The 21,713-nt window shown below is 35.7% G+C and overlaps 1 protein-coding gene across 1 annotated transcript in view; it reads left to right on the plus strand.

Moving 5' to 3' along the window:
- The first annotated feature begins 1,766 nt into the window (after positions 1-1,766).
- Positions 1,767-21,713, plus strand: part of LOC149254324 (gibberellic acid methyltransferase 2-like) — a 40,897-nt gene continuing 20,950 nt past the window's right edge. The window contains exon 1 of the mRNA XM_089454756.1: positions 1,767-2,022. Within this exon, the coding sequence (XP_089310882.1) occupies positions 1,767-2,022 (256 nt within the window). The remainder of the gene's footprint in view (positions 2,023-21,713) is intronic.

Raw genomic sequence — 21,713 nt, forward strand, 5'->3', positions numbered from 1 at the left:
TTGATTGATGTTTTTGGGGTGTACTATGAGTACCACATTCATGCTTGGAATATGGCACAGGGGTGATTGGTTGAAGAGAGACTTGGGTTAGCCAATCTGCAATAGGGTGGAACGTGGTAGTCTCATCTCTAATTGGTTCATTACATTCATTAAGGAGAGCTTCATTCCCTTGATTTTCATGTGTAAATGTATTGATGTATATGTGGATTTTGGTGTTTGATATGTTTATGGTATTTTTGTTCTTATTATGCTGGTTATATGCATATTTTATGATAGCAGCTATGTAAGGCTCTCAACATGTTTTTACTTGTACATGTATGGATAATGTGTCTATGACCTAAGAGATGATAGTGCAACAAATGACATCAGGGAACAATGGTTCATAGTGATTCTCAGATAAGTATGACATCCCTACACTTAATTATATTGTTTACACCTATAGGTTAGATGTTGATGATATGTTTGATGAAATTTCTATCATGGCTAATAGGGGTCTGGTTATGGTCTTGTCCAACTTATTTCTTTTGCATCATTGTTTCCTTGTACTTTCACTGATTTCAAGATCTCACTCCATTCTGGGTAGTGACCTGGGCTCTCGGACTAAAAAAGTGGCTTAAATCCCTGGGTCATTGGCATAGAACTAACAACTTTGGTCTTTGGTCGATGGCAGGCAAGCCTATGAGGGTGACTTTGGGTTTTTGGTCGCTCCCTTGCCCATAGCATGAGAGCGACTGTGGCCTAATATATCTAGAACAACAGTGGGACCCAGGAACAGGCTGTCTGAGTGGATGCCATGTCTTCTCTAGATTCTGAAGTTGATGTTGGATGACTGCGTGTGATGTTTTTGTCGATTCCACTTCCTTAAGGTTGTATAGGAGATCGAATCTAATCATAGTAGTCTGTGATCTCATGTTTACCCCAGTTGGCATGGTTACTTAGGTAAATGTCGGAGGAAGGTGTTAAAGAGTGGTATCAGAACATGATTCAACTCATATCTAGAACAACAGTGGGACCCAGGAACAGGCTGTCTGAGTGGATGCCATGTCTTCTCTAGATTTTGAAGTTGATGTTGGATGACTGCGTGTGATGTTTTTGTCAATTCCACTTCCTTAAGGTTGTATAGGAGATCGAATTTGATCATATTAGTCTGTGATCTTATGTTTACCCCAGTTGGCATGGTTACTTAGGTAAATGTCGGAGGAGGGTGTTAAAGAGTGGTATCAGAACATGATTCAACTCTCAGATTGGATGGGCAGTGTGTGTTGGTCATGAATGCATATTAGTTACATGTGTGTCTCTTGCACTTGCACTTCATGCGCATGTTGCATTGGCTTGATTATTGCTTATGGTTGTATTATGGTTTTTATGGAAAATTTGATATTGATTTCCTGAAATGTATTTGTCATGAGTATGTGTTACACAACTCTATAAATAGCTCCACATGTCAAAGTTCCTTCCAGAATTCAGATCCCTCTTCGCATCTCTGCGCTCCTTCCAGAGTTCAGAGCCCTCTCACTGCCTTACCATGGAAGCATCGGAATCAGTTCCCCTCCATGCCCTATTATTTCCAATTCCCTTGCAGGGCCACATAAAGCCTTTCATGAACTTGGCCAATGTTTTGTCGGCCGGCGCCTCTCTGATTCTGGGCAATTGTAAACCGTGAAGGTTTCGTGAATAGGAAAATAAGATTCGAAGCTGTGCCAGACGGGCTGCTGCCCTAACACGAGTGTAGTCAAAATCAAAATCTTCCAGAACTCTTCGATTCCATGGAAATTCGGCTCTTCAATTCCATGGAAATTCATGCTCATATTCATTTAGGGAAGTTGATGGAGAAACTCCGACATCTTCCCAACGTTCCTCCAATAACCTTTATTGTGTTGGATGGACTTTTATCAAAGACGCAGATTATTGCAGACGAATATGATGTTCCCAGAGTTGCTTTTTGGCCGACCAGTGCGTTCGGTTTCACGGCCTTTTTATCTGTCCCTCTGCTCATTGATAAAGGATATCTTCGTCTCAAAGGTACGCAACAAATATTAACATCTTAGTTGATTGTTGTAGTAATTATAAGTTGTCTTTCTTCCTGTTAATTACACCCACACATAAGCGACCAGGTGCATCCTGCAACCAACCAAGGGGTAGTGATCAATCTTACTTATGTCTTGCATGTCTTGTGAATATAATACATGAGTTAATGGTGGAACATGAATACATTGACTGTTACAGAATTCAAGAATAGCTGGAAATTCACTATTTTTTACCGTGTCAATGGTTGTTCATTGACTGTTACAGAATTCAAGAATAGGTTCCAATCGCATCACAAGTGGGAATGATTTTTTTGAGTTACAATTCCTTTTTGTTCCACCGCGCTCCAGTTTTCACTTTGCCACCCGATTACAAATTCTACTAGTAATAACTTGGTTCACAATTTTTTCTTCAGCTTTGGTTCCCTCAGTTGGGAGTGAACAAACTCAACCGTAGATGGACTCACTTCAGTTTGAAGAAACGATTAACACTCATTAAACTTAACAGAGAGACTGTCACCCCTTCAAACAAGGCATCAACACATGTACAACGCCCAAAACCGCCAGAACGAAACCATAAACCGCTTGAGGGATATCGGACCGCTTTTGGTCACAAGGCAGTTTCCGTACACAAGAGCCCGATACAATATAGTGCAGACGCGTGGCTCTCAGCATACGTAAGCAGAAGTCACTTCTCGGGTGCTATCATTCAGCATGTATAGGCCTCCCGATATTCTTGTCCACCGTCCGATCTGCTCCATCGATCTCCGCCGTCGATTGTTCCAAGATGCATACGAGCCTGCAGTAAATGTTGCGTGGAGTAAAATTAAGTTTCGTTGACCATACCTTTTATTAATGCAGTGTCATATGCGTAGGTGAACATTTAAGTTTTTTTATTTACGGCACGTAAAGAAATTAAGTTTGTTCGTTTTAGTTTTGACATATGTTTTTGTTTAAGTTTTTTTTTTTCATATAACGAGCCATGTAAAAAAAACTCATAGTTGTAATACATTTACACATGGGAGGAACCAGAAGCTCGCAGCAGCGAAAGATTGTTTTTTGAAAAGATATGAATGCAGAGAAGTGCATAAAGGAAAAGCAGAGGAGCGCATGTATTTTCCAGGAGTTGAACTTTGTTGACTTTTGCAAGAGGAAATGCACAGCAGTGTGGGGAGTGAAGCAGACATATAATGTTTTTGAGCTTCATATGTAAATTTTTTTTTACAGCAGTATGAGTAAATAGTTTTACAGCAGTAAATGTAAATGGGTTTTTACACATCAACAGTGTAAATACTCAGGAGGAGACAAATTTTGTTTTTGTTGGTTGAATGTTGTTTTTGGTAAATCCCTCTCAGTAAAAGAGGATGAATATGTATGAGGCAATATATTTTTGAATAGAAATCATTTTATGGTGGTGTACTACTCTGTTCTTCAGTCATTTTTTTTAAAGCTTCCCTGTGCACAAAAAGATCCTGAAGTAAAGGAAACAGAGCATTGCCTCTGTGGAGTTTATTTTGTTTGTTTTTGGGATTTTCTCAGAAAAATCCCCAACAGTGGTATCAGAGCAGGCTTAGGCTCTTTGAAAGTGTTCAAGAAGCTGAAAGGAGGAGTCTTTTGTTGCAGCAGTAAATCTTCTCCAGCAGAGTGAAGACACAGTCAACACAAGATTCAGGTATTCCTCAAAGTTTTCTTTTTGTTACTACTGAAGAAACAGTCAGTGCTTTAAACACACAGTCAAGAAATTCAAAGCATAGTTGAGGATGCAAGGAATTGCTAGCACTAGCACTAGTATGGGTATGTTTAACACCCAGCTCCCACAGTTTAATGGGAAAAACTATGACTATTGGGCAATAACTATGAGAGCCCTGTTTGCCTCTCAAGATTTATGGGAAATAGTTGAAGATGGTTTTGAAGAACCAGCAGATGAAAATGAGTTTAATAGATTAACTCCAGCAGAGAAGGATCTGTTGAAGAGCAATAGGAATAAGGATTCAAAAGCCCGTGTGTTGTTGTATCTAGCAGTAGACCAGAGTGTGTTTCCAAGGTTAGCAGCAGCTAAGACAACAAATGAAGCATGGCAAACCCTCAAGACAGCCTATCAAGGCATGGAGAGAGTGAAGACAACAAAACTACAATTGCTGAGAAAAGATTTTGAGAATCTGAGCATGAAGGAGTCAGATAATATTGACTCATTCTTCACACATGTGATTGGTTTGGTCACACAGATGAGGACTCATGGAGAAACCATTGAAGAAAGGAGGATTGTGGAGAAAATATTGAGGGTCTTACCCTCAAAGTTTGATGCAATTGTCACCACCATAGAGGAGACAAAGGATCTCTCAAACTTTTCAGTTGATGAGCTTCATGCATCACTGATAACACATGAGCAGAGGTTGAGTAGGAATGAAAACTCATCTCTAGAGCAAGCCTTTAAGACCCAGATGTCCTTTGGAAGAGGAAGAGGTCAAGGCAGAGGAAACAAAAGAGGAAGAGGCAGAAGCCAGAACAGAGGTGGAAGGAACAGCCCAGCAAATGCACAAGGAAGAGGCAGTAATCCAAATCAGAACCAAGGCCAAGGCAGCAGCCAACAAAGAGGACAACATCATGCTCAAGGACAAAGGTATGAAAAATCCAATGTCCAATGCTATTATTGTAAAAAATATGGGCATTATGCCAGTGAATGTAGGAAGAAGTAGCATGATATGAACAATAGATCAAATGCAAATGTCACTAGAGAAAACAGCAGTCAAGATAATGTGTTGTTAGCTTGTAACATGGTTGAAACAAACAGTGAAGACATATGGTTTTTAGACTCAGGTTGCAGCAACCATATGACAGGAAACATAGCCCTCTTTTCTGCCCTAGATAAAAATATGAAATCAGAAGTCACACTAGGAACTGATAGCAAAATTTATGTTAAGGGAAAAGGAGAGGTAAAAATATTTACAAAGAAAGGAGAAAAGAAAACCATAGCAGATGTCTACTATGTCCCTGGAATGAGATGTAACCTCTTCAGTATTTGACAGCTTGTCCATAAGGGGTACAATGTTTTCTTTAAAAATGATGTATGCACCATCATGGATATAGCACCCAGCAAAAGATGCATTGTTGAAGTGAAGATGACAAGGAATAGGATGTTCCCTCTACGGATCAGGGCAGATTTGAAAAACAAGAATGTAATTGCAGCAGTTACACAAGAGGCTTTCCAAAGCATGCCAAAGGATGAAAATTGGTTGTGGCACTTGAGATTTGGACATCTCAATTTTGGAGGTCTAAACTTGTTAAGCAGAAAAGGAATGGTAAGAGGATTACCATTGATAGAGAAACCGGACAGCCTTTGTGAAGGTTGCATATTGGGGAAACAACATAGAGAATGTTTTCCATCAGGTAAAAGCATAAGGGTAAAGGCACCCTTAGAGATCATCCACTCAGATTTATGTGGACCAATGCAAGCTCCATCATTAGCAGGCAGCCAATATTTCCTAACATTTATTGATGACTTTACAAGAAAAACTTGGGTATATTTTCTTAAAAACAAAAGTGAAGTGTTTGAAAAATTCCGAAATTTCAAAGCACTTGTGCAAATCCAAAGCAGGCTGCATATAAAAGTTTTGAGAACTGACAGAGGAGATGAGTATATCTCCAAGGAATTCCTACGATTTTGTAGAGAAAATGGAATTCACAAACAGTTTACAGCTAGGTACACCCCACAGAAAAATGGAGTTGCTGAAAGGAAGAACAGGACCATCATGGATATGGCGAGGAGCATGCTGAAGGCAAAGCATTTTCCAAATGATTATTGGGCTGAAGCTGTAAATTGTGCAGTGTATATTCTGAACAGGTGTCCTACAAAAGCAGTGTTGAACAAAGTGCCGGAAGAAGCATGGAGTGGGAGAAAGCAAGGAGTCACCCACATGAGAGTTTTTGGATGTGTGGCTTATGCACACATTCCAGATCAGCTGAGGAGGAAGTTGGACAGCAAAGGGGAGAAATGCATCTTCATTGGATACAGTGAGGAATCCAAAGCTTACAGGTTGTATATTCCATCCACCAAGAAGCTTTTTGTCAGCATAGATGTTCAACTCCTTGAAGAGGAAGCTTGGGATGGAAGCATAGAGAAGACAGTTAATGTTAAAAACTATTTGTCTCATGATGAAGATGATGAGGAGGTGGCTGAAATGCATCCCCAAACAGCAGCGCCAACACAAGGACAGAAAGGGACACCATTGAGGATAAATGAGAGTGCTTCTCCAAGCACACCACAAGGAGGAAATTCAAGTGCATCTTCAAGCACTTGCACACCAAGTGAACGAGGTAAGAAATTTAGAAATCTAAGTGATATTTATGATGGAGGAATGAATTCCTTATTTTCCTTGTATTGTCATGTTGATGATCCTATTCATTTCGAGGATGCAATTAAAGATAGGAAATGGATAGAAGCTATGGATGAGGAGATGAATGCCATAGAGAGAAACAAAACATGGGATTTGGTTGAGCTACCAAAAGGCAAAGAAGTCATTGGAGTGAAATGGGTCTACAAGACCAAGAGCAATGCTGAAGGCAAGATAGAAAGACATAAGGCAAGGCTCATTGTCAAAGGATACAAACAGCAGTATGGGAGAGATTATGAGGAGACTTTCGCACCGGTTGCAAGAATGTAAACCGTGAGAGCAGTGTTGTCCATAGTAGCATAAACCAAATGGAAAGTCTACCAAATGGACGTGAAGTCAGCATTCCTAAATGGAGTGTTAAAGGAAGAGGTTTATGTTGAACAGCCTCTAGGCTATGAGAAGAAAGGTGAAGAGCACAAAGTGTGTAGATTGAAGAAAGCTCTTTATGGGTTGAAGCAAGCGCCAAGAGCATGGTACAGCAAGATAGATTCTTATCTATTGGATAATGAATTTGACAAATGTGAGGGAGAACCCACAGTCTACATCAAAGAAAAAGATGGTAAAATTTTGATTGTTGTCTTATATGTTGATGATGTTATTTTCACAGGAAATGATGCTTATCTTATTGAGAATTTCAAATAAGTCATGAAAGAGGAATTTGAAATGACTGACATGGGTTTGTTGAGATACTTCTTAGGCATAGAAGTAGATCAAAATGAAAAAGGAATTTTTATCTCACAAGCAAGATATGTAAATCAAGTATTGAGCAGATTTAACATGCAATAATGCAAGGCAGCGATCACTCCCACAGTAATGGGATTAAAACTCAACAGAGAGGACAGCAGCAAGGATTTTGATCCTAGTTTGTACAAGAGTATTGTTGGCAGCCTTATGTATTTAATAGCAACTACGCTTGACATTATGTTTGCTGTTAGTTTAATTTCCAGATTTATGGAGAGGCCAAAGGAGGCACATTGGCAGGCAGCAAAAAGAATTTTGAGGTATGTCAAAGGTACCAAAATGTTTGGAATTTTATATAATGTCTCAGAACATTCAGATTTGGTTGGATACACTGATAGTGATTGGGCTGGAAGTGTAGATGATCGGAAAAGCACTTCCGGTTATGTTTTTCATATGGGTTCAGGAGCCATTTCATGGGCTTCTAAGAAGCAGTCCATTGTAGCATTGTCTATAGCAGAGGTTGAATATGTGGCAGCTACAGCAGCAGCATGTCAAGCAGTGTGGATGAGAAGAATGTTGAGGAGCTTAGGCCAAGAGCAGGCAAAAGCGACGGTGATTTTTTGTGACAATAGCTCAGCTATTGCATTGTCAAAGAATTCAGTGTTTCATAAGAGAACGAAACACATTGATACAAGGTTTCACTACATCAGAGAATTGGTGAACAATGGAGAAATTATCCTAGAACATTGCAGGACTCAAGAACAGGTAGCAGACATTTTGACAAAGCCACTGGATCAGAAAAGTTTTGAATTTTTGAGGAAGTGTCTGGGTATGACTGAATGCCCAGCAGTTGAAATTAGAGGGGAGTGTTGAAATATAATTTCAACTGGGCAGACGTACAACGCCCAAAACTGCCAGAACGAAACCATAAACCGCTTGAGGGATATCGGACCGCTTTTGGTCACAAGGTAGTTTCCGTACATAAGAGCCCGATATAATATAGTGCAGACGCGTGGATCTCAGCATACGTAAGCAGAAGTCACTTCTCGGGTGCTATCGTTCAGCAGGTAGAGGCCTCCCGATATTCTTGTCCACCGTCCGATCTGCTCCATCGATCTCCGCTGTCGATTGTTCCAAGATGCATACGAGCCTGCAGTAAATGTTGTGTGGAGTAAAATTAAGTTTCGTTGACCATACCTTTTATTAATGCAGTGTCATATGCGTAGGTGAACATTTAAGTTTTTTTATCTACGGCAGTTTTGACATATGTTTTTTTTTAAGTTTTTTTTTCATATAACGAGCCATGTAAAAAAAAACTCATAGTTGTAATACATTTACACATGGGAGGAACCAGAAGCTCGCAGCAGCGAAAGATTGTTTTTTGAAAAGATATGAATGCACAACAGTGCATAAAGGAAAATTAGAGGAGCACATGTATTTTCCAGGAGTTGAACTTTGTTGATTTTTGCAAGAGGAAATGCACAGCAGTGCGGGGAGTGAAGCAGACATATAATGTTTTTGAGCTTCATATGTAATTTTTTTTTTACAGCAGTATGAGTAAAATAGTTTTACAGCAGTAAATGTAAATGGGTTTTTACACACCAGCAGTGTAAATACTCAGGAGGAGACAGAGTTTGTTTTTGTTGGTTGAATGTTGTTTTTGGTAAATCCCTCTCAGTAAAAGAGGATGAATATGTATGAGGCAATATATTTTTGAATAGAAATCATTTTATGGTGGTGTAATACTCTGTTCTTCAGTCATTTTTTTTAAAGCTTCCCTGTGCACAAAAAGATCCTGGAGTAAAGGAAACAGAGCATTGCCTCTGTGGAGTTTATTTTGTTTGTTTTTGGGATTTTCTCAGAAAAATCCCCAACATTTTTGTGAGTTACAATTCCTTTTTGTTCCACCATGCTCCAGTTTTCACTTTGCCACCCGATTACAAATTCTACTTGTAAGAACTTGGTTCACAATTTTTTCTTCAGCTTTGGTTCCCTCAGTTGGGAGTGAATAAACTCAACCGTAGATGGACTCACTTCAGTTTGAAGAAACGATTAACACTCATTAAACTTAATAGAGAGACTGTCACCCCTTCAAACAAGGCATCAACACATGTTCAGATAGAGGAATCAAATGTACAAGAAATAACCAGAAGTACCTTTAAAGGTATCTTTTTCTTCCATGTTTGCGGAAATATTTTTTTTGATAAATTGTTTAAGTTTTTGTAGAATGTTGAAAGGGATCCAGGTTAATGAAGCCCAAAAAACTTGGAAATCTTCCGTAACTAATTTACACAACATCAATCTTCATGCCCTTGAGCGTAATTTATTGCACCAAATTCATACTCTCTTTTTCATATTTTCCAAAAGCCATCTCTATTCCGATTTGAGATATTTTAGAAGTTTTAAAGTAAAACGTGGATATTTTAATCCAGATCCCAATTGATTAATATTTTTGGAGAAAATTTCCTCCACAAAGGCTTTCACCCTTTCTGCGACCCTGCAAGCAATGATGGAAAATTTTGCATGGTTTATCTTCATTCCTATAGCATTAATGAATAACCAAAACATGTATTTTAGAGACTCAAGGTAGGATATGTTCCCTTCAAAGAAAACCAAAATATTCTCTACAAATAATAAAGGTGAGAGCTTGAAACATTGACATATTTCAATCCCTTTGAAATCTCCTCGCGATTTTGAATCCATGATTTCTTTTCTTACTCCTTTTGCAACGAGGAAGAAAGGGGTGAAAGTGGATAGCCCTACCTAAGGCTTCTTTTTATTTGGAAGAATGGAGAGGTTCCTCCATTAATTAGCAAGCTAAAATAGGTTTTGTTGATGTAGTTCATCACCCAGGTTATAAAGAAGTGAGAGAAGCCTAAATGAGTTAAGAGGATTTTTAGGTAAATATAATTTACCTGATCAAAATATTTTGAGAGATCAAATTTATCGAGAATCTCTCTTTGTTTCTTAGTGTCTATAAAACGAAGGCCTTCTTGGGAAAGGCTAATGAAATAATGAATATCATGATTTTACAAGAATATAATTTTATTTAGAGAAATGTGATTCGACAAGATGTCTTTCAGGTATAGGGAAATGAGCAATAAAATAATATTGTAGTAGAGTTAAGGAAATCATATGAAAGAGTTAAAAGAATGTAGCTGAGTATGAGTTTGGGATAAAGAGGAACTAAAGGGGGAAATAACTTGTCATGAAGTCCTTCATTATTCCATTATAGAGATAAGGTCATCTACTATAAAGTTGTAACATTCTAGGTGTAACTCAATATGGCGTCCATTTGACTTGGGGTTTTTCCTCTTTGGAAACTATGTAAAATTATAGCTTTTATTTTGTGACCTTAGCCATTAAGGATATGTTCCCTTCGTAGTTTATAAATTTGGGGAAAAGGTTGATCACATTTAGTACTTCCTGTATGGTGGCTCTCGGAGGAGTAGAAAAATATCCCTAAAATAATTGCATCCTTCTTTTGATATATTTGAAGGAGGTTGCAAGGGAGCCAATCTGTCTTTTTGATCTCCCAAATAGTGTAAACAGATATCCTTTGCTTTGAAATATTGTGAAATTACATGGTGTTGTCATCCTCTACATGTAACCAAATGGTTCTACTCTTCGGCCTTCATTAGTTTTCCTTTTCTCGGAGCAATTTCTCTTTAATCCCCAAATTCCTTTATCTCTTCCTTTTGGCCCATTGTGGTCGTCTCTTGGATATTTTCTCATGTATTTTTCAATTTAGCCTTGATTTTCGCTAGGTTTTTATTGTGCGCCTCTTCTTATTGTTTTCCCTTGCCCACTTAATCATCAATTAGTTTGACAATTCTAGGATTTGGTGGGATTTTATTGTTGGGAAGGGGCGATTGGGACTCAAGGTAAAAGGGGATCTAGTTGGATTTCAGTGATTCAATAAAAGTTGGGTTTTCAAGCCAAGAAGGATTAAGTTTGAATATAATTATATTCTTAGAGGGGAAGAGATCTAAATTTAAGAGAATGTGATAGCGATCAAAATCCCACCAACCATGGATCTTCAACAAAACCTGGTGCTAGAGTTATGGAGGGCCTTTAAATGATGAAATGATCTGACATTTTGGCAATTCAATAAGATTTTTTTCCTATTGTTTGACCATGTGGGTGAAATCTTGGTTGAAAGGATGTCACAAAATCCCATTTTCTCAATCGAATAGATAAACAAGTTCATCTACGGGTCAATTATTGCAGAGTTTCCCTAGACATCAACAACTCCTAATGTGAAATTTAGGTCCCCTTCCATGATAACAATTCCATAGTCCATATAAGGGAGTGTAGGAATGTTTGACCAATAAACTCATGATTTCTAAAGGGACTAGACACATTTATGAAAAGGAAGGATTTTTTCCATTTCTCTAGAGAGCATTATGATGGAAAGTCATGATTTGAAGGACTAGGTCAAAATTAAACGAACCCATTTATTGTCTCATCTAGAGACATTAACCCCAAATCTCCTAATTGCATCCAAAGCAAGAAAAAACCAATACTAGAGAATTTATTAGAGAGATGAAATGACCTTTATTCGTTCAACCATATACTCCTATAAGAGTAGGATGTGAGGGAATGGAGCTCCATTAGTCATTTCATAGCCAACGTTTATGAGGGGTTGGTTAGTCCCTTGTAATTGAAGGAGAGGAACTTCATTTAGGAACTTTTCTAGGGATAGATTCACTACGAGCCCAAATATTGGATTTCTATTTTCTAGCATTGATTTCTAAGTGAGCCCTGCTTTGAGCAATAGATAGGATTTCATTTCCTCCTCTAGCTCAGGATTTGTGAGTTACCGCTACGTAAAAAAAACCTAGTGTATTCAAAATTTCCATGAATATTTCCTCAAACTAAAATATTAGGTGAAGCTGTGGAAGTTGAACCTAGATGGGCATAAATTTATTTATTTATTTATTTTATTTTTTTCGATTTCACATCAAAATCTATTGTCCGGGGTTTTAAATAGAGTACCCAATATCTCCTAAACCATGTTTAATTGAAGCACCTTTGTGCATCCTCTTTTGTCTTTGTGAGATAGCCCATCCAACCCGTATCTAATATCAAGCATTTTGGGGCATATCCAAAAGATGGTTTTCTTTTTTTCTCTATCCACTTATAGAAAAACCATGGACATGCTTTTGCTAGCAGAATGCCAACTCATTTTCCATACTGAGAATCTCAATCCATTGCATGTCCTTGTGTAGAACTAGGGAAGGATCCTCATTCTTTCTTTTGATGCACTTCCTCTTTTGTCTTCGTGGATCATCAACAAGTGGACGTGAGAGAATCAAGAACCTAGGGTTTTTACCATCTCTGCTTTCAATGTCTGTTGTGAGAATGATGCACAAGAAACTAGAAGATGGGCTATAAGACTAACGACTAAAGAGAAGTTCTAATGAAGGTTATCTACTATGTAGCTATCAAGATACTAAGTTAGTAGAATATAGTGGGGAGTGAGGAGAAGCAAGAGTCACTGGCTGATAAGTTAAGTCTAGGAAAGGGGGAGGGGTAGTTTTGTCACTTGTCGGATGGATTTGATGTATTTGGAGTTGAGTTGGTTATTAATCTAGGAGGTGGGGTGGAAATTCAAGAAAATACCTCCTACTCCTCCCTTTATCCTTCACTTGGAGAGCCTACTGACGATTTCCTTTTTGAAAAACTAGTGGTATTCAAGTGCATGCCAAGGTCCATTGAGCGCTGCAAGGTTAGGGGTGGAGTTCTCTAAATGACTTGGCCTCTATGGGGGTCCTCAGAAAAATCTACCTTTTCTGCATGCATTTTGTATGAATAGAGGGAATGGCAATATGAGGAGTGCATTGAAATGAAGGGAGGTCCTAAGGCCCTTCAAGACTTCACCCTGAATTATCTCATTTTGCAGAGCGAAAACTTAAACCCCACACTCCATTGACAAGTTCCAATTATTGATAATTGTATTTACTAGCACAATCACATAATTTACTAAATATAATTGATATATGACAATATCCCTCTTTTATATAATAATTGGTGTATTAAAACTTATATCAATTATATTTAATAATATAATTATGTTGATTAATAAATTAATATTAAGCCCAAAAATTATTAAATATATGATAAATTTGAGTAAGATATATATATATATATATATATAAAATAAATTTGGGTTTACTTTGTTTAATTTATATATTAAATCAACTATTAATTGTTATATACAAAACCTATCATTTAAATAAAAATAACCCTATACAATACAAAATAAAAATTTAAAATTTATTATAATAATAACAATATTTTGGAATATATATATGAGATTCTTTTTCCTTCCATATATATAGATTATTTGGATTTAATCCAGCGTCAAATTATTATAATAAAAATCGTTATATCACATGGGTAAGAATTGAAAAATATAAGAGTCATTCGCAACGGCAGCGCATGTCATATGTAAATTACATTCAATTTATATAGAAACTGACTTTTTGAATATTACATACAAGTTGTTTAGAAACTGAAAATATACGCACTACACTACCTGCTCACGTTTACTCCATATCTCCCTATCCCAAGCAGCTAAAATCCCTCAATTTATTTTCCTGTACACAAACGTATTTTTAAACATACTATGGATTTTCTTTTGTATTATTATAGAATAGTTTTCAAGTCTCACAGATGAAAGCTGCCTTAGCGAGGAATATCTTGATGAAGTGAGAATCACTTGCATCCCAGGAATATATATATATATTATCATGTTATATATATATTTTTTTTTAATAACTAGTTTAAATCTGCAATACATAACAGAGGTTATATATGGGGAGAGAGATTATTTTATCATGGTATACACTTTCTTAACTTTTCCTTGTTTTTTAATAACTAGGTTAAATCTGCAATACATAATATAGAGGGTAGTTAACGTACATGGCAAACAATTATGTAATAGCTGGATAAGGAAGATCATTTACAAAAGAATAATAATTTTTATTAAGTTTTAATGTATAAATTATCTATAAACGATAATATAAAATGATAATAAAATTAAGCAAATGTTTTTATTATATATAAATTATTTTATAGTAAGAGATCAACTACATAAAATCAATCATTTTGTGCAAATTATATATATATATATATATATATATATATTATTTTTCATGATTGAAATTGTATTTTTTGAATATATAAATGGATTTATTTCCTTGAACTCAATTTAAACTGGCAATTCCAACAAACTTTTGCTAGCTTTCATACAAAATTAACAAAAAAATATACCTAACAACATGCTAAAATGTAGAATAGTGCTAAAATGTGACATTACTTGATTTTTTTTAAATAACATGTTATTTTTTGAATTGTTTTATGTGATATATACATAGTTTTTTGTTTAACCATATATACAGTTAATATTGAAATATTTTAACCATATATATAGTTAATATTGAAATATTTTACTTCACAAGAGGCATTGAAATATTTTAGCTATGACCCAGATTGAATTTTTTTTATAATTAATAACACTTTTTTAATGCCCAATGTTAATTTTATATTAAAAATTCAATGAATTATACATCTATCTTTTATACAACTTCAGTGAGCCTAATGGTTAAGAGCATGTGTTTCCTCCTAAAAGGTCACAGGTTCAAAACTAGACGGGGTAGAGTATGTACGCATTGAAAAAAAATAACCCTGTAAAAATAAAATAATAATAAAAATAAAAATGGATTATTGTATGGATCCATGGTATTGAGAACCCATGGTATTGATGCATAGTATTCATATGGAATTTAACCTATTTAAAGGGGGAAATTAAACCAAGCTAGATCCATCTTAATTGTGAATCTACCAAGCACCTAAGGGATCAAATCTCTTTATATGCAAACGTATTTTAGAGAGAAAAGAGATTTGATCTCTCTCACAGTGATGGATCTAGACTAGTGTGTATATATATAAATAATAATGTCTTTTAGAGAGAAAGAGATTTGATCTCTCTCACAACGATGGATCTAGACTAGTGTGTATATATATAAATAATAATGTCGTAGCCTAAATTATAGATGAAATGGATATTTTCACTACAGTTTTTCAGGTTAATTTTAATCAAAAGTTTGTTTTTCCTTATTTTTTAAATCTATCAATTTTTTTAATTACATAATTTTTTAATATACCGCACAGTGTCATAAGGGCTTCGGGGTGGGTTGAAGCCCATGTTTTTTGTAAAAACACATGATTTTGTAAGGGATCAAAGGGTTTTGGGGCCATAGTTTCTTGTTTTCAGGAGTCGATGGTATTTTGATGATGTAACCCTACAATGTAATAGTATATATAGGGTAAGATAATAAGAAGAGATATCAATCAGTTTTGATCCATATTAGTGTTATGCGTGAATTATTGTGATGTTTAATTTGGTAGAAAAGGAGAGGCTCTGCAGCTAACAACACAAAGGCCTGAAGAAGAGTCTATAGTGGAGTGCATAGAAAGCCTACAACTTAGTGTGCAGGCCAAGAACTAGTTGTTGTTGAAAGATTTATTATATTAAGAAACATTTCTTGTTGACGTAGCCCTACACTGGGGTCAAACATGTTAACTTGGTGTTTTGATGTGTATATTTTCTTATTATCTGTTGTAGAGTAGCAACTATTAAAATTGCATTTTACTTCAACACACTGATGGTTTATGGTTTTATATGGCATGTTTAAGTGATTAATATAATGTGTTGAAGTGATTTATAAATGATAAGAATAAGATAACATAATAGTACCACATCTCCTATTCCTTCAAGGCTACAAAAGCCTAGTTCTACATCCTCCCGTAGTCACTTCGAATGAGACTGCAATCTGCTTGCAGGTCGTTGCCAAAAGGGCCAGTGATTAAGGGTTTTGTTGGTGCACAATATAGAGTGAATGTTATGAAACGAGCTCACAAAAAAATAGAAAATAAATATAAATTCCTTAGAATTCAGCCTCTTCGAGGGGGCAACCTTCTTTACATTACACAAATGAACAATTCTTGGATGATACAAATGACAAGACCTCCTTTATATATATAGGAGTCTAAGGGATCATAATATAATCAGAACCGACATAACAATAATAATGTAAGGGCACAATAATAACAATAGTGGGCTTCTATGGGGCACAATAATAACAATATGGGGACTACATAAGAACAAAAATATAATAAGGGGGTTGTACTAATAACAATAAGGGGTTACACTAGTAGTATAGGGACCTAACATGCCCCTCTCCTTCTAAAAGTGTTGTCCTCAATGCTTGAGTAGTTCTTGATGCTTCTGTATAAAATTGTTGTCCTCCCATGTGGTATCTTCAACAGGTAAGTTCTTCCACTTGATGAGATACTCTAAAATTGATCGATTTCGTAGCTATCAGGTTCTTGTTGCTGTAATTGGTCCAAGTTCCAATGTGATTTTTCCTTCCTCATTAAATTCTGGCAATATTGTTTGAACTGGGATCTTCTGCAACTTTTGAATGAGTGGCCACACTTCTTCGCCCTTCTTCCATTCATCCCTTGCTTCATTTACCCAATCTAGTTGGATAAATGAAATATCACAAAACAATGCTTCCACATCCTCATCCTTTCTTGAGAGTGCACCTGCAACAACATTTTTCTTCCCTTTTTTGTAGATGATTTCAAATTCATAACTCAACATATTTGTGACCCATTTTTTCTATTCTTCTAAATATAATCTTTGTTCTAAAAAGTAATTAAGACTATCATGATCTATTTTTACCTTGAAGTGTCTTCCCATTAGATAAGGTCACCTTTTCTTAAATGCATGTAGTATTGCCAACATTTCCTTCTCATAAATAGCTTGCTTGAAATGTAGTCGTAAAAATACCCAATTGCCTACATCAAAACTTCTTTCACTATGATGTTGATCTTCTTGTTGTTTCATTCAATTTTGCATCAAAGTGGTGTTATCCTTTAAAAGTTGGGGAACTTGTTGTTGATGCTCAATGTGATATTTCACTGCTTGAATCCTTTTCTTCTTGATATTTCCTTCTATCTTGAGAGTTTCAGGAGTGGTAATTTCTTCCAATGCATTACAAGATATGGTCGGATTCATTTCTTGATGCTCGATGTGATCTTTCACTTCTTGAACATTTTTCTTCTTGATATGTTCTTCTGTCTTGATAGTTTGAGGAGTGGTAATTTTGGCCAATGCATTACAAGATATGGTCGGATTCATTTCTTCTTTCTCGATGTGATCTTTCACTTATTGAACATTTTTCTTCTTGATATGTCCTTCTATCTTGAGAGTTTGAGGACTGGTAATATTTGCCAATGCTTTAATGATATTACTTATCTAATATATGTTTTAATTTAATTTATAATCTATCTCTTTTTCTTAAATATATAATTAATAAATAATATAATATTACATTATAGGTAATTCTTACATGAAGGTGCAAGAAACATTTTATTACTAAATAATATTAAAAGGTTATGTAATATAGATTTGTTATATATATATATATATATATATATATATATATATATATATATATATATATAGATATAAAAGATTTTATGAAAATATTTATATATTTCAAATACAAAATATATAGGATATTTAAACTCAATTCAAAAGCTTAAAATTATTAAAATAGAATTGAATTTAACTTATTTAAAAATACAAAAATTATTTCTTCTAACTAATTTAATTGAATTTTCAAATATTTTATTTACAAGTTATATAGAAACTGAAAATATATACACTACACTATTTTCTCAGGTTGCATTTATCTCCTTCATACTGAAAGAGTATTTTATTACTCACATTGTTGTGTAAGAGTACATATAAGACCTCCAATATATAGCAATGGAGGAGTCCCAGTGTCGGTTAAATATAACTACAACAATTGGATAGATGCAATTCCCTTTGTGAGCCTACAACTCACCATAATTAGCTCATAGATAAATGAAGGGTTGGAAAATCCAACTCTAACAACCCCCCTTAAGTGAAACATAGGGAGTAACTAAAGAAAAAAGAAAACAAAGAATGGGTCTAAGAAACAAGGTATGATTAGGTACCGATGTGCACAATCCTATAAGAAGAGAAAGAGAGAAAAACCCATAGGGAAAAATTCTCTCCCAAAAGAGAGAAAGATGCCATTTCTCAAATTATCATGGAGTTGAAATTGTAGATCCCCATAACGATCCAATGAATGGAAAGAACATAGACCCCCTCCAATCAATAAGAACGAAATGTTGAAGTACAAAAGCTATGAAGATGAGAGTCGTAAACCTCAATGAGGTCGGTCGATCTCTGAAATAGGATTGTTTCAAAGGCACAAGGGTGGTAAACACTATTAACATCTCCAAAAAACGCTTCAAAGAAAGTAGGTGTCGATAAATAACGAGGAAAAGGCTTCAAACATAAGCAACACCATCAACCAACAAACAAATAATGAGGCATATAAGTATAGAAAATGTTGTAAAACAACACTCCTGAATTTGTTTGAACATCGTTACCATCACATTGATCAAACACAAAAAATTACAATTTCAAACAAGGAAATGATAGCAATATCTGTCACCATCTAACCGCCCCCCCTAAAACTATGGAAGAATAAAGAATCAACAGTCTTCATTGCCACCAAATTTCCCCTGAAGAACAACTAAGGGAACAATGGCAATCAACAACGAACAATTGATGCAATACAATGATATGAATTATTCAAGCATTGGCTCAAATGATTCCACGACCATTCATCGATCCATCCACAATCGACCTTGATAGTTGGCACTGGTCAACAATTCATTCTTTCACGTCTCTTTTGTAACCATCTGAATGTTGGACTACTATTTGACCAATACTGCTAAAGCTTATGTAATTTCTTTTGATGAGGATGTGCAGATATCTTAGTTTTTGCCTCTACGAACTCAAAGTTGAGTGCCACAACATTTTCATCTGAAATGACGTTAGTAGCTAGGTCATCAATATGTCTATCAACAACATTTTCCTCGAGCACCTCATAGTTGAATGTAGGTGATAAACCAACAACAGTACCATATCTAAGAATTTCTCTTGATGTTTTCACTACAAGGTTAATATGAACAACAATTCCTTGCCCATTCTTCCGAATTCATGCTCTAGTATATCTCATTCTTCTCAGCAATCAAGACCCAATACGAGTAGTATGGTTTTGAAAACTAGGTGTGACAATAGTATGTGATTATTCATGATCATCTCCATCAATATTGTTTTGCAACAATTTTGTTTTTGTGGCTAGCAGAAACACATTTGCCAACTTGATTTCTTCAAGTTGGGTAAAAGGTTGCAAGAGCTTCATGAGAAGAAGGCAATGGATGAAATTTGTAAAGAAGTCCTTTAGTTGCAGTCAGTGGTATCCCTTTTGCAAGTAGGGAATGCAAATATAAAAAATTGTTTACAAAATTCAATCATTGAAACATCCAAAAGGTTGACCATCTGGATTCAACCATATGTATATCATGTTGAGGTTTTCCATTACACCAAAAATGTAAGGGCTTGTGTGATTCATTCATCGATGCTCATGAAGTGGATTGTTATATGTCCCAAACTATGAATGGACAATTGCATAATGACGGGGTTGGATAGAAGCACCAGAATAACATTACTTTAGCTCTATGAGATAACCATTGCTCCCTTTTATCAAGTGGTGGGGACCAAAAAAATCCAAATCAAACTAATTTTCATAAATAACCAACAAGCAAACAAACAGTGAATGGACAATTGCATAATGACGGGGTTGGCGAGAAGCACCAAAATAACATTCCTTCAGCTCTGTGAGATAACCACTGCTCCCTTTTATCATGTCATGGGAGTCAACAAAATCCATATCAAACCAATTTTCATAAATAACCAACAAGCAACCTGCATAAATGTCTTGAATCGCAACTCTTCAAGACCATAAGAACGAAATGTTGAAGTACCAAAACTATGAATATGAGAGTCATGAAACCTCGATGAGGTCGGTCGATCTTTGAAATAGGATTGTTTCAAAGGCACAAGGGTGGTAAACACTATCAACATCTCCAAAAAATGCTTCATAGAAAGTAGGTGTTAGTAAATAACCTGGAAAAGGCTTTAAACAGAAGAAACACCATCAACCAACAAACAAATAATGAGGCTTGTAAGTATGGAAAATGTTGTAAAACAACACTCTTGAATTTGTTTGAAAATCGTTACCATCACACTAATCAAACACAAAAAATTACAATTTCAAACAAGGAAATGACAACAATATATGTCACCATCTAACTGTCCCCCCTAAAACTATGGAAGAATGAAGAATCAATAGTCTTCATTGTCACCAAATTTCCCCTGAAGAACAACGAAGGGAACAATGACAATCAACAACGAACAATTGATGCAATACAATGATATGAATTATTCAAGCATTGGTTCAAATGATTCCACGACCATTCACCGATTCATCCACAATCGATCTTGATGGTTGGCACTGGTCAACAATTCATTTTTTCACGTCTCTTTTGTAACCATTTGAATGTTGGACTACTATTTGACCAATAATGCTAATTCTTATGTAATTTGTTTTGATGAGGATGTGCAGATATCTTAGTTTTTGCCTCTACGAACTCAAAGTTGAGTGCCACAACATTTTCATCTGGATGGACATTAGTAGCTAGGTCATCAATATGTTTATCAACAACATTTTCTTCAAGCACCTCATAGTTGGATGTAGGTGATGAGCCAACAACGGTATCATATCTAATTATTTCTCTTGATGTTTGCACTACAAGGTTAATATGAAAAACAATTACTTGCCCATTCTTTCGAAGTCCTTCTCTAGTATATTTCATTCTTCTCAGCAATCGAGACCCAATACGAGTAGTATGGTTTTCAAAATTAGGTGTGACAATAGTATGTGATGATTCATGATCATCTCCATCAATCTTGTTTTGCAGCAATTTTGTTTTTGTGGCTAATGGAAACACATTTGCCAACTTGATTTTTTCAAGATGGGTATAATATTGCAAGAGCTTCGTGAGAAGAAGGCAATGGATGAAATTTGTAAAGAAGTCCTTTAGTTGCAGTTAGTGGTATCCCTTTTGCAAGTAGAGAATGTAAATATAAAAAATAGGTTACAAAATTCAATCGTTGAAAAATCCAAAAGGTTGACCATCTGGATTCAACCATATGGATATCATGTTGAGGTTTTCCATTACACCAAAAATGTAAGGGCTTGTGTGATTCATTCATCGGTGCTCATGAAGTGGATTGTTCTATGTCCCAAACTATGAATGGACAATTGCATAATGACGGGGTTGGATAGAAGCACCAGAATAACATTCCTTTAGCTCTATGAGATAACCATTGCTCCCTTTTATCAAGTCGTGGGGACCAAAAAAATCCAAATCAAACTAATTTTCATAAATAACCAACAAGCAACCAAACAGTGAATGGACAATTGCATAATGACGGGGTTGGAGAGAAGCACCAAAATAACATTCCTTCAGCTCTGTGAGATAACCACTGCTCCCTTTTATCAAGTCATGGGCATCAACAAAATCCAAATCAAACCAATTTTCATAAATAACCAACAAGCAACCTACAGAGATGTCTTGAAGTGCAACTCTTCCCACA

The sequence above is a fragment of the Pinus tabuliformis genome, chromosome 7 (genome assembly GCF_031772625.1).
Source record: "Pinus tabuliformis cultivar Carrire ecotype Pingquan chromosome 7, CPIR1, whole genome shotgun sequence".
NCBI classification, from domain to species: domain Eukaryota; kingdom Viridiplantae; phylum Streptophyta; class Pinopsida; order Pinales; family Pinaceae; genus Pinus; species Pinus tabuliformis.